Source organism: Lolium perenne, chromosome 2 (assembly GCF_019359855.2).
Source record: "Lolium perenne isolate Kyuss_39 chromosome 2, Kyuss_2.0, whole genome shotgun sequence".
Classification (NCBI taxonomy): domain Eukaryota; kingdom Viridiplantae; phylum Streptophyta; class Magnoliopsida; order Poales; family Poaceae; genus Lolium; species Lolium perenne.
The window spans coordinates 286005873-286021045 of record NC_067245.2 but is presented as its reverse complement, the minus strand read 5'-3'; the positions used below and the strand labels follow the sequence as shown (position 1 = coordinate 286021045).

Genomic DNA, 15173 nt, shown 5'->3' with positions numbered 1-15173 from the left:
CTTGCATCCTGTTACTTGGGCAAAGGATGTTCTGATTGATCCGATTGTTCCAGAGGAGGATAGAGCAAAGGTGATTACTATAATGTGGGCGATATGGACGTCCAGGAATAATATCACACATGATCGGGCTGGTTTGAATCCTGTTCAGTCGATGAAGAGGATGAGGGATGATTTGGCTTTGCTAGAGATTCCGAGGCACCAGGCTCTTATACTACCAGGTTATGGGTGGCGACCACCAGATGACACCTGGGTGAAAATAAATACGGATGCAGGAGTATCTGTTGAAGATAGGAAGAGTGGAGCGGGGGGCATTGTTCGTAACCCATCCGGCTTCGTGGCAGCTTGGAGTAAGCCACTCCCAGGGATTACAAATCCGCTGATTGCTGAGGCTATGGCCCTTCGGGAGGGGGTTTTCTTCGCCAAGCTCAGGGGTTTTTCGCGAGTGATTATTGAAGTTGATTGCTTAGAGATTGTGAATCTCTGGAACTCGCGCGCTGGTTCTCGCGCAGTTGTTGCGCCGATTCTACAGGATATCGAAGGGCACTCTAGTTCTTTTGTTTCGTTTGTTATTCGTCATGTAATAAGATCGTCCAATACTGTCGCTCACCTCTGTGCCAAGCACGCTTGCACTTTGGAGTCGACGGATGCTTGGATGGATCATCCCCCTAGTTTTATTGTTGCCAGCCTTCAGGCAGACATTGTAAGTGCTGTTGATGAAGGTTAATAAAGCCCTGAGATTCTAAGCAAAAAAAAAAACGGTCCAATAAAAAGTTGGACGAAAAAAATCTGGCAGAAACCTTAGCTCCTTTATTATTAGGTATAGATTAGCCACTAGAAAACAAACGACGACTGACGTGGAGTATGGCCAGTACTATGTTTGCAAATTTGGAAGGGGGGGGTCGTAGCCCAGGTTCGCCTCCAAGGCGCTCCGCCAGTGCCGACGGCGTGTGTACACTGCGCGGGCTTAGACTGCCCGGACGCGTGCCTATCATTGTCATCGCTTGCACTCTTGCCGCCAATGAAGATGTCCAAATGGCTCAAGAAGACCGCCAACGACCACGAGGCTGGGTCGTCATCCCGCCGCCGCCAGGAGTTTCCGCCCCGCCGCAACCTTGCGTGCACCTGGAATCTGTTGTGCCTCCACGATCGGCATATTTCGTCGGGCCTCAAGTCGCGGCAGCGATGGCGCTCTAGTAGCCTCCCTAGCAACAGGAGCGCAAGAGGCACTATGTGCCTTTGTTGGAGTGCCAGCGATGGCGGGCGCATGTTGACGCATGCCTTCACCCATTGGCGGATCTAGGATTATAAATCAGGGTGGTCCATCTTGAAAAAAATATTTTTTGACACAAACAAACCAATATAAACATACTAGCATATAATGTGACAGTAACACTATGATATTACACATATATAGTAGTTCACAACATTTCACAATTCAGTTTGATTTTGCATAAAATAGACCTACATACCTTCAAAAGCTCAAAGAAAAGACTACTTTTGATGGGGCCTCCGCCTTGTCATGGCCATGAAAGTCTCAATTACATCTTCTTCATCCACTTTGGAGAAAGTATCTCTCTCAATGTATGTGACTAGACAATCATCCAAAAGACTATCGCCCATCTTATTTCTCAGCTTGCTCTTGACAAAACTCATTCCAGAAAATTGTTCAACATATTTTAGTATGTGGCTACACTTAACTGGACATCAATCCTAAATTCCTAATTGCTAAACAATCCATTATCCATCTTCCATCATTTTACATTTAGACCAGTGACAAAAATCTGAAATTACCTAAATGGTTGGAGGACGAACTGGGGGCTGCTCAGCTGCTGGCCTTCTCCACGCCGCCGGAGCAACGTAGCCGGGCCGGAACGAACGCCGGTCTCCGGCGCCGGCGGCCTCCCTGCTCGGCTGCTCTGCCTATGGTTCAGGGGAGGGGAATTGGGGAAGGGCGGCCGTGACTGGCTGTTGCGGCGGCGGCCGGATGAAGGTTGGCTGGAAGGTGGAGGCGAGCCGACGGCGAGGGCGCGAGGCGGGCGGGGCGGCGGGCACCTAGGGCGAGGTGGGGGCGCGGGGCAGCAGGGCGACGCAGTCTCGGCTCCGTGTCTCCCGTCGCTCGTCCAGTCCAGAAAGGCAAAAACGAATGGGTTTGGGGCTTTTCATTTTTTTTTTCCTACATGCTATATGGGCCGAATCAAAATTCCAGGGTGGTCCATGGACCACCCTGGCCACCCTCTAGATCCGCCAACGCCTTCACCGCGACGTCTGGTGCCAGTGCCGCTTGCGCCGATAGACTGAGCGACACTTAAGGAGGAGATGCACCACCACATCCAGTAGTTACCGCTGGCGCTGCAGTATGCACATGCCTACTTGTGCGCCGATTTCTAGCGCGCATTTCTAATGTGGAAGCACAAGATGCAGCGGGCAATCCGCGATGTGTGGGACTTTCAGCCCGGCGAGGACTACGGTATCCTTGCCACCACGACTGGCGAGGACAAGGAGGAACATGACGATGATGAGGAGGACTCCTGCTCAGGGCCTATGATGAGGCCACCATGGAGCAGTCCAGGGCCTAGGAGGAGACCAAGTGGTCCTAGCCTGGCCTGGACGAGGTCATCCAGCTCATGGCCATGGTGATGGATCACATAGCCTCCTTTCACCGCCACCACCGATGTCACCTGTGGAGAAAAGGCTGGTCCATTTGGTTGTTCGTACGGTTCTTAAAGCAGTGTCAGCCCCGAAAACTGTCGAATCTGCAGTTTTTCTCAGCCAGGCGCAGGAGCTCCACGGATGCAACCTGGTTACAAGTGGCTCGGGATTAAGTAAACATTGACCTAAACTGCCTTTCTGCACATGAATTTTCTTCTAAAGGTACGCAACTCTCTTATGGACTATATAAAAGAAAATACATCACCATTATCATAACAAACTTCTGCCGACAGCAGCACACTGCAGATATCATACAGTCAGAAATCAGAATATAACACTAACCGAACACTACACTGGGCATGTAGTACTACGGTAGTTAGAGGTGACTAGGTGACCACAGTTCTGACTGACGTCCAGGGAAAAAAGATGATGACGTCAACAAAGCAAACAGAAGAAAAGGTCAGTGGAAAGGATGCTTTTTTTCAAATGGGGGTTGCCGCATAGAAGGGGTCGTACACTCAGAACTCTTTTTGCACATAAGAATGTCGTTACGAGTCTGCGCAGCGAAATCTGGGAATGCATTCCGCATGCCAATATCCACCACCAAGAATCCAGCTGAAGCAAGGAGAGCATGAGACGTCTCTCCCAGCCTTTAATACATCCTACACCTTCTTCAGTTCTCTCGATCGGACCTGCACGTTGTCAAAAGGCGAGACAACCGTAGAAATTAACAGCATGCCGCTATATACCACTGTACCCTCCAATACAAAAGAAGAGTTCTGCTAAGAAGAGATGTGCTTAACTCAGATTGCTACCCTTTTCAGTCTCTGCTTCCTAATCCTGAGAAGATATGGCACCACCTTGACTTCAAGTGTGTTCTTGTTGTAGCCCTGTGGCCGTTGCTAGATCTGCAAAACAAGAAAACTATGCTGCAGTTGTAAACAAAATGACTATTATTTACTACTTTCTACATTATAATCTCTAATTCTGTATCCCATTCTTTGAATATTCCAGGCACCACATCTCTTCTCTTGGTAGTTTCAGCTTTTTTCCTTTTCTGTTTTCTTCAGTTCTTATTTAAAATGGGATTTCTGGCACCCTTCCTTCCCTAACCTGATGTTGGCTACAGAAACCTTGATCATTTTCATCCAACAACTAATCAGAAGGCTGCACCAATTGCCAAATATGTTCCTGTCTCCTTGGGTATGTACATTTTGTAAGTGATCCTAAATATCAGCACTTGTTCTCTGCAGCCTGACAGAGCCTCTTTTCCGGAGGTGATATCACACACATCTAGTTGAGGAGCTCACCACTGGAACATTGGAACATTACTATATCCAGGTTTGAAAGATAACCACAAGAACTTGACACCATGTACACCAGTCTAAAAAATATATAATTTCTAGAATCGTGAGGTGTGTAAATAGCGTAAGCTTAAAGTCCCACCTATGCACAACTAAACTAAACACGTCACTGCTAGCTGCTAGTTGCTTCACACAGTTCAGTAGTCCATTGGTTGAGAAGTTAGGTCAAACTAATGTGCTCAAAATACCCAATGAATGACAATTGGCATGATTAATCGATCTTCAACTTTCAAACTTGCGTGTGTTACATAAATAGAACTAACATGTTGCAACCATGAGATCTCACTGCATGACTGAAAGTTCTGCTGATATCTGCTGTGCATGCTACCTCCCACAACCTAAGGAGGATTTGCAACTTCATTGTTTTCTTCTAGAAGCGGTACTGACTATGTTCCGAATGACGTAATTAAGATGACAAACACACCATGTAGCATTGTTTGCCACAATAAGGTGCTAGAAGTTGAGAAAGCAATGGTGTTTGTAAGTACAGATAACTGTGATATACCAGAGAACCTATAGCCTCAGTTCTTACTTCAGAGAAGTTTTTGAAGGTGGGCTATAAGCACAATATTAACTCTAGTGAAAATGCGGAATATATAAAGGCTTAGTATTTAAATACCACATCTCCGTAAATTCTACAAACGTACAACAGCATCCGAAAATATGACGCCATATAGTGAAATCATAGGAGAGATATCCAGTCAAACAAATTTATAGGTAAAAGAACAATCAATTCTAACAAATCATATCCTACCATAAAACCAGATATTCTAACAGACATGCAATTGTTATCATGCTCATCCCTCAGTTTTACATTTTTCTTCAAGTGGCAGGTACTAGAAAAACAGTTTAATGTTGCATATATTTTGATACTTTTTTTTAATGTAACTAGAAACCTAGTACTTGACCCATCAAGTATCTATCTATTCAACCCCATTAACTGGTACTCAAGGATCAGCACCATGCAGGCAAAAATGTTAAATTTCTCAAGTTTCAGCGAACCAAGAACATCACACTGATATATAAAGAAACATGCAAGCTCAAATGACTAAGGCTCGTACATATATTCAATAATCCAAGATTATGCGCTCTTTGGAAATTTGCTATCTTGCAGGTAGTTGTACCTCTAGTTTCTCAAAGCATAACTACACCAGTACATTCATAAAATATGGTAAGGAGGCAGAAGGCATGACCTACATTTCTCAACTTCCTATGGGTGAATAACATCAAAGATGCCAAATTCAAAGGGTGTGAGCTTTCCTTCTTTCTCGTTTGTGTATCCCAATAATAACAGTTACCATAATAATCATATGATAGTACTTCACCTGAACTTTAGTATGCAAGCATTCTGTTATTTTCTGGTCCACCAAACTTGTGTGACAACAAAATTATAGTTTCATGACTTACCACTAGACCACTATAATATTCTTGGCATAGCACAGAAGCTAGGTTTCATGAGTCCTCGAGTTGCAACTTCGTGAACGAAGTCTCGTTCATTCAATCATCAGTTGTGCCAAGAAAATAGGTATATGCTCTCTTCTAGTGCTTCCTCCTTAACATTTTTTTGCTTCCTTAACTCTTATTTGGCAAGATTAAAAACATTTTTCCACCATGGATTTCTTGTGCTTCATTTTCCTGATCATCTTGCACTTACGTAGATGTATTTATCATTACAAATTACTTTGTGCTACTCAATATTTTGCTGATTGGTTAATGAGCATGCGGTAGTTGAAGCACATTGTATCAAACATCAATATGAATAGGATTAGAGAAAAGAAAAAGATGGTAAGGAGTTTGTTAGGTCAGGATGAAACAAAGTTGCTTCATGTCTTATTAATCATGCTATGCAACTTCTCTACACGGAAGAACAGACAACCATGTTGCGTAGCTTAAAACTCCACGGCTCCACCTCTTTTGCAACAACCAAGCCAACTGCAATTTCCATATCCAATTGAATTCTATCTGCTGCTGCATTCCTGTCGAGTCATCTTTTCCTCTTAGTATGTGCACTGCAAGTCTGCAAGTAATTACCATTTCTATTTTGGCTGAAGATTAGTTCACATCTAAGATGCTATTTGCCATTCTATTTCCTCTTGCATTTGATTCTCTGTCAAATTTGAGTTCTTCCAAACATTTATTTCTATGCTCATCAGTCTTCTATTGTGTTGGTTTTAGATTTGGATTGAAGGTGCCAGGCGCTGCATCGTCAAAATGATTGTTGGGGGTGACTATTTTCAAGGTTCACATGATCATAATCTCATGGCAGAATCTTTGATCCATGATTCTTCAAGAGCTCCTAGATGCAATGACAACACAAATATTGAGATACAGAAATACAAAGCGCCGTCGTTTGAAGTCCTTTCTGATTCAATTAATCTTTCCTCTGAAGCTGCAAGAGCAATCAACCACCTTCAGCATCAACTAGGAATAGATTTGGAGCAAGATATACCACCAATGGAAACTGCGGCGTGGGGTACTTCTATCTGCACTATGCAAGACCACATCATCAACCATCAGATTAGCGAAGATCCACAAGACATATTGGTGGAACAACAGATTCGACAGTATGATGCTGCACTTTATCCAAACAGTACTTACACACCAGCACCGGATCTCTTGAATCTACTCCATTGCACTGTGGCTCCAGGATTCCCTGCAACATCTGCCTTTGGTGATACAGGACTGAATGGTACCACCTATCTGGATCTTAATGGTGAGTTGACAGGAGTGGCAGCAATTCCCGACAGCGGCTTAATGTTCACTAGTGATTCAGCCTTGCAGTTAGGGTATCATGCTACCCAGTCTCATACACTAAAGGATATCTGCCACTCACTGCCGCAAACTTATGGGTTATTCCCCAATGAAGATGAAAAGGATGCCATGATTGGGGTTGGAAGTGTGGGAGATCTTTTTCAGGACATAGATGACAGGCCATTCGATACTGTACTAGAATGCAGAAGAGGAAAGGGTGAGTTTGCGAAGGGCAAAGGAAAAGCTAACTTTGCAACTGAGAGGGAGAGGAGGGAACAGCTAAATGTGAAGTACAAGACGTTAAGAACGCTCTTCCCCAACCCTACCAAGGTTTGTCTTGTTCATCATTTTGCAAATGTAGGTGATTTGATGATTCTCATCATTTTGCAAATGTAGCTAAATGTGAAGTGCTAGAAACTAACCACTCAAATGTTCAGTGAAATGCTAGATGTACAGAATACTTACAAGAAGCTATTACCTAAATTTTCAGAAATAGTTTCCAGTTTTCATTGGTTTTGGAAAGATAATTGAAATTCTAAATAACTATATCCATTTCTTCTCAATGTGGTAAGAAGCTAAAAAGTGCAACATTGAAATACAATGCAGTCTAATAAACCTGTGTTCTAGAAAAGATCAATTAGAACCCATTTGCACAACTGTTATCTGTCTAAAGTAGGTTCCAAGAAACATGAGTTAAGTGATATGCTTCTGCTGGACTCTTCGATCGAATACTTATCCAAGCTCTGTTGCTACATTATATTTAGTCTGATATGATATTCTAATAAACATGATTACCATGAAATATTCCTCTTTGTGGTGCTCTCTACATATACTTAATAGTGGCATATCTATTTATTTCCATCGAGCGAGTCAGTACCTTCTGAATTATGAGAGAGCAATGGAAGTAATCGATATTTCATATGTACTTTGAATTTTTTAGTAACCGTATATACTTTGATCTTTCATAAGACAATGCTGTCAGCCTCATCACATTACTCCAACAAAAGTATTCGCCTCTCTAGTGATTTAATCTCAACCAATTAGACAACACTTTTTGATTTACTCAATCAAAAGTAAACAACGTGACAGAAGCACAAAAATCTCCATTGTACGTGATGGGGCTGCTCATATATGTTTCATATGGGATTAATGTTCTATAGAACTTTTCTCTAGAATGACAGGGCCTCAATAGTAGGGGATGCCATTGAATACATAGATGAGCTGAATCGTACAGTGAAGGAACTGAAGATCCTAGTGGAGCAGAAGTGGCATGGAACTAATAGGAGAAAGATAATAAAGTTGGATGAAGAGGCAACTGCTGATGGAGAAAGCTCGTCGATGAGACCAATGAGGGATGAGCAAGACAATCAGCTCAATGGGGTCATAAGAAGCTCCTGGGTTCAGAGGAGGTCAAAGGAATGCCATGTTGATGTCCGCATAGTGGAAAATGAAGTAAACATCAAGCTCACTGAAAAGAAGAAGGCCAACTCCCTGCTTCATGCTGCAAAGGTTATTGATGAGTTCCATCTTGAGCTCATCCATGTGGTTGGAGGGACTATTGGAGATCACCACATATTCATGTTTAATACTAAGGTATTGACGGTATTCTTTATTTTAAACAACATAAGGAGCTACTATCCCAACATTGTCAATGATCATTGATAAGAATGTTCCATCGTCCACAATAATGCAGGTATCTGAAGGCTCCTCGGTTTATGCTTGCGCGGTGGCTAAGAGGCTCCTTCAAGCAGTGGATGCACAACACCAGGCCCTTAACATATTCAACTAAGCTTTGGCAATCATAGTAACTACTTGAAGAAGTCCCTAGTCTGCTACTCCCCTGGAGCAGCAACTTTCTGATTGTTCTCTCATTCGGCAAAAATATTAGATTGGGCTTGGAGAGAACTTTGTCTTTAGAATTAGATAGCTCGCAAAACTTAAGAATCTGGCCATGTCTGAACTGTTTACTGCTATCACTTATCTATCCTTGCTAGAAATGCTTTGATAATTTTATCTCGGTGTTTGCTTGCATTATCTCCTCTGCTCATTGCAATTGGAGTTGATATCAAACTCTAGTAGATGAAGATGTGATCAGGGCCGTACCTGAAAAATCGGAGGCCCGGTGCAAAACTAAAAAAAAACTTAGTTACCCAAACATACTTTTAATTTATGTTTTTACAAATTTTAAGACAAGTTAGCAAGTCATTTAATAATACTCCCACCATATCGGTTTACTATTCTTGTGTGGGTACCTAGGTCGCCAATTTAACTCATATAATATAAATTAATAATATAAAACTATATATATGTATTACACTGGGTATTTTCTAGGGCTCGATATTAGGCCAATGCAAATGCGACATCCGTTAGCCCAACATTACTTTAATATATTAAATCACACTTTTAAGATAAATGAGTCTACTAATTATACTTTAATACAATATAGTACACATTGGAGATCTCTCCTCATTAGAGTAGGTGAACAGAAGGCACCATGGTGAAACACAGGGAGCAATGGAGCATTAACATGCAATAACTTGAACTGGACCAAATAATTAAAGTCATCACCAGTGAGCTACAAGTCTGCTGACGGACGAAAGTTTGTATGGGGGTGCAGATTCCTAGAAAGGAGTAAGTGCTACATATTTTTATTGCCTACGCTTGATTATTTACATGTAATCTAAGGATTAACACAGCTAAGTTGCAAAAATTGGGGCCCTCAAATATTAGGAGGCCCTGTGCGAGTGCACACTCTGCACATGCTCCAGATACGGGCCTGGATGTGATTTACGTGTGTGGATAGCTTACTGTGTTCAGGTTCACAGAAAATGGCTTAGTGCATTCGCTGGTATCACAGCTTAGAGGGCTCTGCATGACTATCAAAACTTCACAAAAATCCTAAATCCGTGCGAAGATTTTACATGTTGGATCAAATTGTTAGGAAATCGACCCACACATTGTATTGCACATGCTAATTCTATATACAGGTCGATTGCTTTCCAACAGTTGTCCTACATACCTGAATCGTATTGTCGTAACAGAACCATGGTCTTTGGCTCTTTGCTACAAGACTACCTATCGACAAGAATCTTATATTTAGAATGTGATCTTACATTCTCAGTCCCATGCCGTGCCAGAGTTAGCCTACAAACAAACAAAAAATTCCCGATAAAGGGCGCGTTATTAAACTCATAAGTTAGTCAACTAGCAAATACACACCCAACAATGCAAATCTGTAACAATCCAACTCTGTGAGGAAAGGAGACACATCAAGAGCTTAGCATCGCTTACCTCACACCGATGTCGCCCCTCCATCCATGCCAAGGGAGACCGCTCTGGTTGACTCGTGCAATGCCCCGAACACCTCGCGTGCACGACACAACAACCCTGCGGCCACACGCCAGCGCCCGGCATAGGCTGCCACCCAGTCGCAGCCCACGCAGAATCAACACGGGCGCGATGCGATGCGGTCCGTGGTACTCTGCACCAGATCAGAATCAGATAACCGGATTGAGCATTTCCAAATTAGAACCATCTACTTGCGCACCACACTTTGCCGGTGAGATCTGCAGGGGTCGCGGGCACTCCCATTGCTTGCTTCGACAGCTCCCACACCGTCGAGGATGCTCGAGTGGGAGACTCGGAGAGCAACAGCCCTGGCTGGAAGGTGCTCGCGAGGGAGGATTGGGAATTTGGGAGGAAACAGTGCGGCACACTCAGTACTCGACTCGAGCCCTACGTACCTGTTCAAATGTGAGATCGAAGTACGTGCTGAGTTGAAATTACCTTATGATTCTTATTTTTAAGTGGCTGGATTTGAACGAGTTTTCTATTTTCAAAGTGAAATCAAACCAAATTATTTTTTTAGATCAAAGGCACTCAAGTGCCCGACTTTGAATTAACAAAGCCACCAACGGCGAGAATGATACAAAGTGCTGAACCCAGCTTACAGAACGACACCACACACCCACACGAACTACCAAAGAAGCTACATCCGGAAGCGCGACCAACAAGGTCAGCCAAAGCGCCTACGAGGACTCGGAGAAGAACTGGAGTCTACAGTGTCGGGCCGGAGCTCACTCGAGAGCGAGCCATTTTCACGCGCGCCTCAACAGAACTCCTCCGTCGCAAAGCTTGTGTGGTTTCCATGAAAGTGCGGAAGCTGGGTATCTCTTTAATATTAGTATAATTTTTTTTTTTGCGAGAAACATTAGTATAATTTATTGATCTCTAATAGGAGCCACGAAGGGTTGAACCGGCCGTTTTCATGGAGCCACTCTTCTCGCGTGATATTTCGAGAACGTGGGATGCAAGCGGCGGATGCACGATCTTTAAAAAATATTAGGGTGCTCGGTAAACTTGACATCCCACCACGTATATTTTACGACTAAACCGAGGGTGGCCTCTATCCCTAGCAAGGCGTTGGCGCGAGGATAATTGCAGCATGTCCAATGCATTTTAGCCCGCCTGCCCCAGGCTCCTCCGCCACTACTGCGCGCCGTCTTGGATACCGGCTATATCCTAGATCTTCCTCTTGATTTCGGTCGGTAGAAATACCCCAACGCCTTATGCATATGTTCCCCACCCGCGGGAGGCCACCGCTCACCTCATCGTCGAGTTCATGCATGTGGTCGTCGTCGCCATGGATCCCGCTCGAAGCTCGAGCATGCCGGCCAGCTAGGCTCCCTGCTATGTCCACGGTGGAGTAGAAGTTGCATGCGCCGCCCCGAATCTGAAGGAGTTATGCCCTAGAGGAAACAACAACAGCAGCAGCATCAGCAACAACAACAACAACAGCAGCAGCAGCAACAACAGCAGCAACAACAACAACAATAATAATAATAAGAGTTCTTTATTATCTATAACTTCATGTTTGTTATTAATTTTATCCTTAATGCTATAACGGTGGTGTTCCTCGAATTTGAGATTCGAAGAAAAGCTTAAATAATTCCTAGTTATGACTCTAATCCATGGTACTTCTTGATGGGTGTATGTGTGCAAGGTATGGTTAGCTGATCGGTATCATTGTCTCACTCACATGAACAATGAGGAGGACCGACGGTGTGTCGCCGCATGCGTCGTGAAAAGCACTTACATCCTCGAGAACGACAGGACCATGTGCAGGATGGAAGCGGTGGAGGCGCTTGCTCCGACGTGGTGGGAGAGCTTCCACTTCCGCCTGGTGGATGTGCTGAAGGAAGAATCCTTCACGCACAAGTGCGAGAAGCTAACCTTTGGCGCCATATAGGAGCATGTATGTACTATGTATAGGATATTTGTCTGCTACTTATGCAATGTTGCTTTACTTGTGTGTAGATATCCATGCTTTAACTTTTGTATGCCATAATTGTCTCCTAAAGATATTGGGAGCTTTCTATACTCTCTATTTTTGCACTTCACATTCAAAGACAAATTCAACCAAGTGCATACATTAGGGGGAGCTTGCTTAATATCTTCTATGGAAACAATTTTATAAGCTCATCATAATATCTGTATGCGAATCTAGCTCGGTTTGTCATTATTCACCAAAACAGGGGAAATTGCAAGGGCATTTTACCCTTGACCATTATTTTAGTTAATGATGACACCGAAGTTAAAGTGTGGACTAACGTTACCTATGAGTGTATATTCAGGTTTTAGTTCACAAGTGTTCTTGGAAGGTGGTTGGAGGCCCCCCATTTGCTATACAAGAGAAGTGTCGGTGTTTTGCTTCTCTTGATTTATGTTTGAGTCAGTAGGAAACAGTGCACTATTAAGATGGGTGGTCTCGATGAGATTGACAGGGATGTTGCAGTAGCCATACACACACATCCTACCCCCAAATATACCCATCACACAAAGTGGGAGAGATTAGTTTTTGGAAAAATACAGGTTGAAATACCTAAGCGCATACTGGCGTACAAACAGGCGGCACCGGCCTCACCGCTGAACGCATGGTGCTCGCCAGACCATACACCGGCGGCCGCTGGTTTCATACATAGAATCAAACTAGCTTCGGATCAACGTCTAAACCGGCGGTCGCCGAACATACCGGATTAGATCCTAGTGTAAGACCGATGCACCGAGGCAGTCTCGGCAGGCCACCGGTCGGCTGCAAGCCAAACCGACGTGGGAGCTGACGTCGTCGGTCTGTACGCCGACCAGTTCGACGGCTGGACCGGTACGCCGACCAACCACCGAATGCTGCGCAGGGGCTTCGTCCAAATGGCTACTTTTCTCGTTGGACTGTATATAGCCTTCTTCCAGCTTAAGAAGGTTAGGTCAACCATTCATTCGTATCATCGAGCTCTCTTTCTCTCACTCCATTGTTGAATACAAATTATTGAGGACCTCCCATTATACCCAATCAAAGGCAAATTCCTTTGGCAGAAAGCAAGAAGAGTACCTGATCTACGATCCCACCAAGCCAAACCCCCCCCCCCCCCCCCCCAGTTCATCGAGCAAGGTTCTTACTCTTGGGTTTTTGGGAAATACTAGGAGGCTAGGGTCACCTGGAAGCATCCGGGTTGTGGATTTGCTCCGAGAATTTTGTGAGTGTTTGGAGACTTCCTTAAAGTCTACCACGAGTAATCGAGCTATTCCTTCGTGGAGTAGGCTTCGGAGAAGAATGTGAGCCTTCATGGAGTTGGGAAGTCCTTTGTGGGATCCCACACCGCTCCAACGTGTCGTACTTTCCTCCCAAGGAAGGGAACACATGAATACATCTTCTACTCCGCGTGTTTTGGTTATTCCTAATCGATCTCTTTACTTGTGTTATTTATCTTTATGATAGCCTTCGTGCTTGGAGTTTTTATCTTGAATCATCATCTTCGTTGCCTCGCCTAGTTTGCATTAGGCACACTTACATTTCCTCAAAGCCTAAAATTGCAATATTTCGAAAATTTATAGAACCTATTCGCCCCCTTTAGGTTACCATCTCTATCCTTTCACTCCCATAAAATTATTTTCCAAAGAGAATAGCAGCGCTTCGTGCGAGTGATTGCTCGGGCGGTCGATTGCGAGGGAGAGGATTCGAATACTAGCCTCCTTTACCTAGGCCAAGCTTCCATGCTTCTTGAATACACAATGATCTCATCAACTAATTTTCAATCATGTAAAACTATAAATAAAACCGACGAATGTTTGCAATGAAAACGTATCACTGGCGGTGACTTTCGTGTTTTGTACCAGAGAGCAGAGAGATGATCTTTGTCCACATCGGGCCTCTTCCACTCAAAATAAAATAAAATAATTTAGCATCTGTAATCATGTGGCGGTGACTTTCGTGTTTTGTACCAGAGAGCAGAGAGATGATCTTTGTCCACATCGGGCCTCTTCCACTCAAAATAAAATAAAATAATTTAGCATCTGTAATCATGTGTTATGTTGCTCTCGGTATGCCGTAGATATGGATTAAATTAGAAGACCAAGTCCGGAAACAATTGTAACACTATTATAAGTGCCGTTGTCAACTGAAAAGAAGAATATACTGTTGCTAGTACACTATATTAGGTGCCAACAACAATAGAGAAGTGGATGTTTCCTTGAACATTAGCCTTGCTAATATCAGAACAACTAGAGTAAATATACGAGCATTTGACTGGATCTCGTAAACGCAAAAGAGTATTGCATTCTTTTCTTTTCGACCAGGAGCACATCCTATGCACCTAGGCCTAGTGGACTACTAACAGTCACAAGTTGCAAAAAGAAAATAGACCTAGTGGACTTGCATTACTTTGTTATACTGTGATCCAAATTCATATACTAAAGGGAGGTTAACTTCTGACTCCGCTACGCTTCGACCCAAGCCCATACGTCATGCCCTGCAGGGACGCCTCCCCCCCCCCCCCACCCCCCCACGGTACGGATCGTTGTCACCGCCTATATATACGTCTTGTAAGCCATCGGCTAGAATTTTATCAGATTATAAGATAACCCACGGCGTTTGTAAACACTCCCCGATATATTGAAGTTTTGCTATCTGCCGCCCGTGGTTTTTCCCCCTCTATGTTGGAGGGGTTTTCCACGTTAAAATCTTGTGTCTTCGCTACATTTTCTTTATCTTTTTCGTTATTTGCTTGTCGGGTTTATAATATGAACCGTTACAAGTGGCAAAAAGAAGAAGAAGAAAAAACCCGTTGCAAGTTGCAACTGACAGAAAGGAACATCAGCTGCCAGCCGAAACTGGGGCTATATATGTACCTCGGGTTTAAAAAAACACATCACAAATTACAATTTAAAGTTCCTCGGTTTTTGAAAAATCACAAATTACATTAAAATTCTACATTTAGACAATGATGTATTCTACCAACGTGTAAAATATCAACTCGAAATATCTTCTATTCTATTCCACAAAAGAAAAAACAATCTGCCAATTTTGGAGGTTTGAAAATTTGCACCGTCTCACTACTTCAGATCCTCCCGTTTGTT

The 15173-nt window shown here is 43.6% G+C and overlaps 1 protein-coding gene and 1 long non-coding RNA gene across 2 annotated transcripts; one reads left to right on the top strand and one right to left on the bottom strand.

Annotated features, from left to right (window-relative positions):
• Nucleotides 1-2896: 2896 nt before the first annotated feature.
• Nucleotides 2897-10542, bottom strand: LOC127336365 (uncharacterized). Its single transcript, XR_007873266.2, has 4 exons — nt 10312-10542; nt 10056-10245; nt 9878-9908; nt 2897-3557 (listed from the first exon to the last, which is right to left on the bottom strand). It is a non-coding gene; the product is annotated as an uncharacterized lncRNA (long non-coding RNA).
• On the top strand, nt 6192-8709 carry LOC127336364 (transcription factor EAT1-like). Its single transcript, XM_051363172.1, has 3 exons — nt 6192-7094; nt 7938-8357; nt 8458-8709. Exons 1-3 carry the CDS (start codon nt 6225-6227, stop codon nt 8551-8553), a joined length of 1386 nt encoding a protein of 461 aa, XP_051219132.1. The 5' UTR covers nt 6192-6224; the 3' UTR covers nt 8554-8709.
• Nucleotides 10543-15173: the final 4631 nt, after the last annotated feature.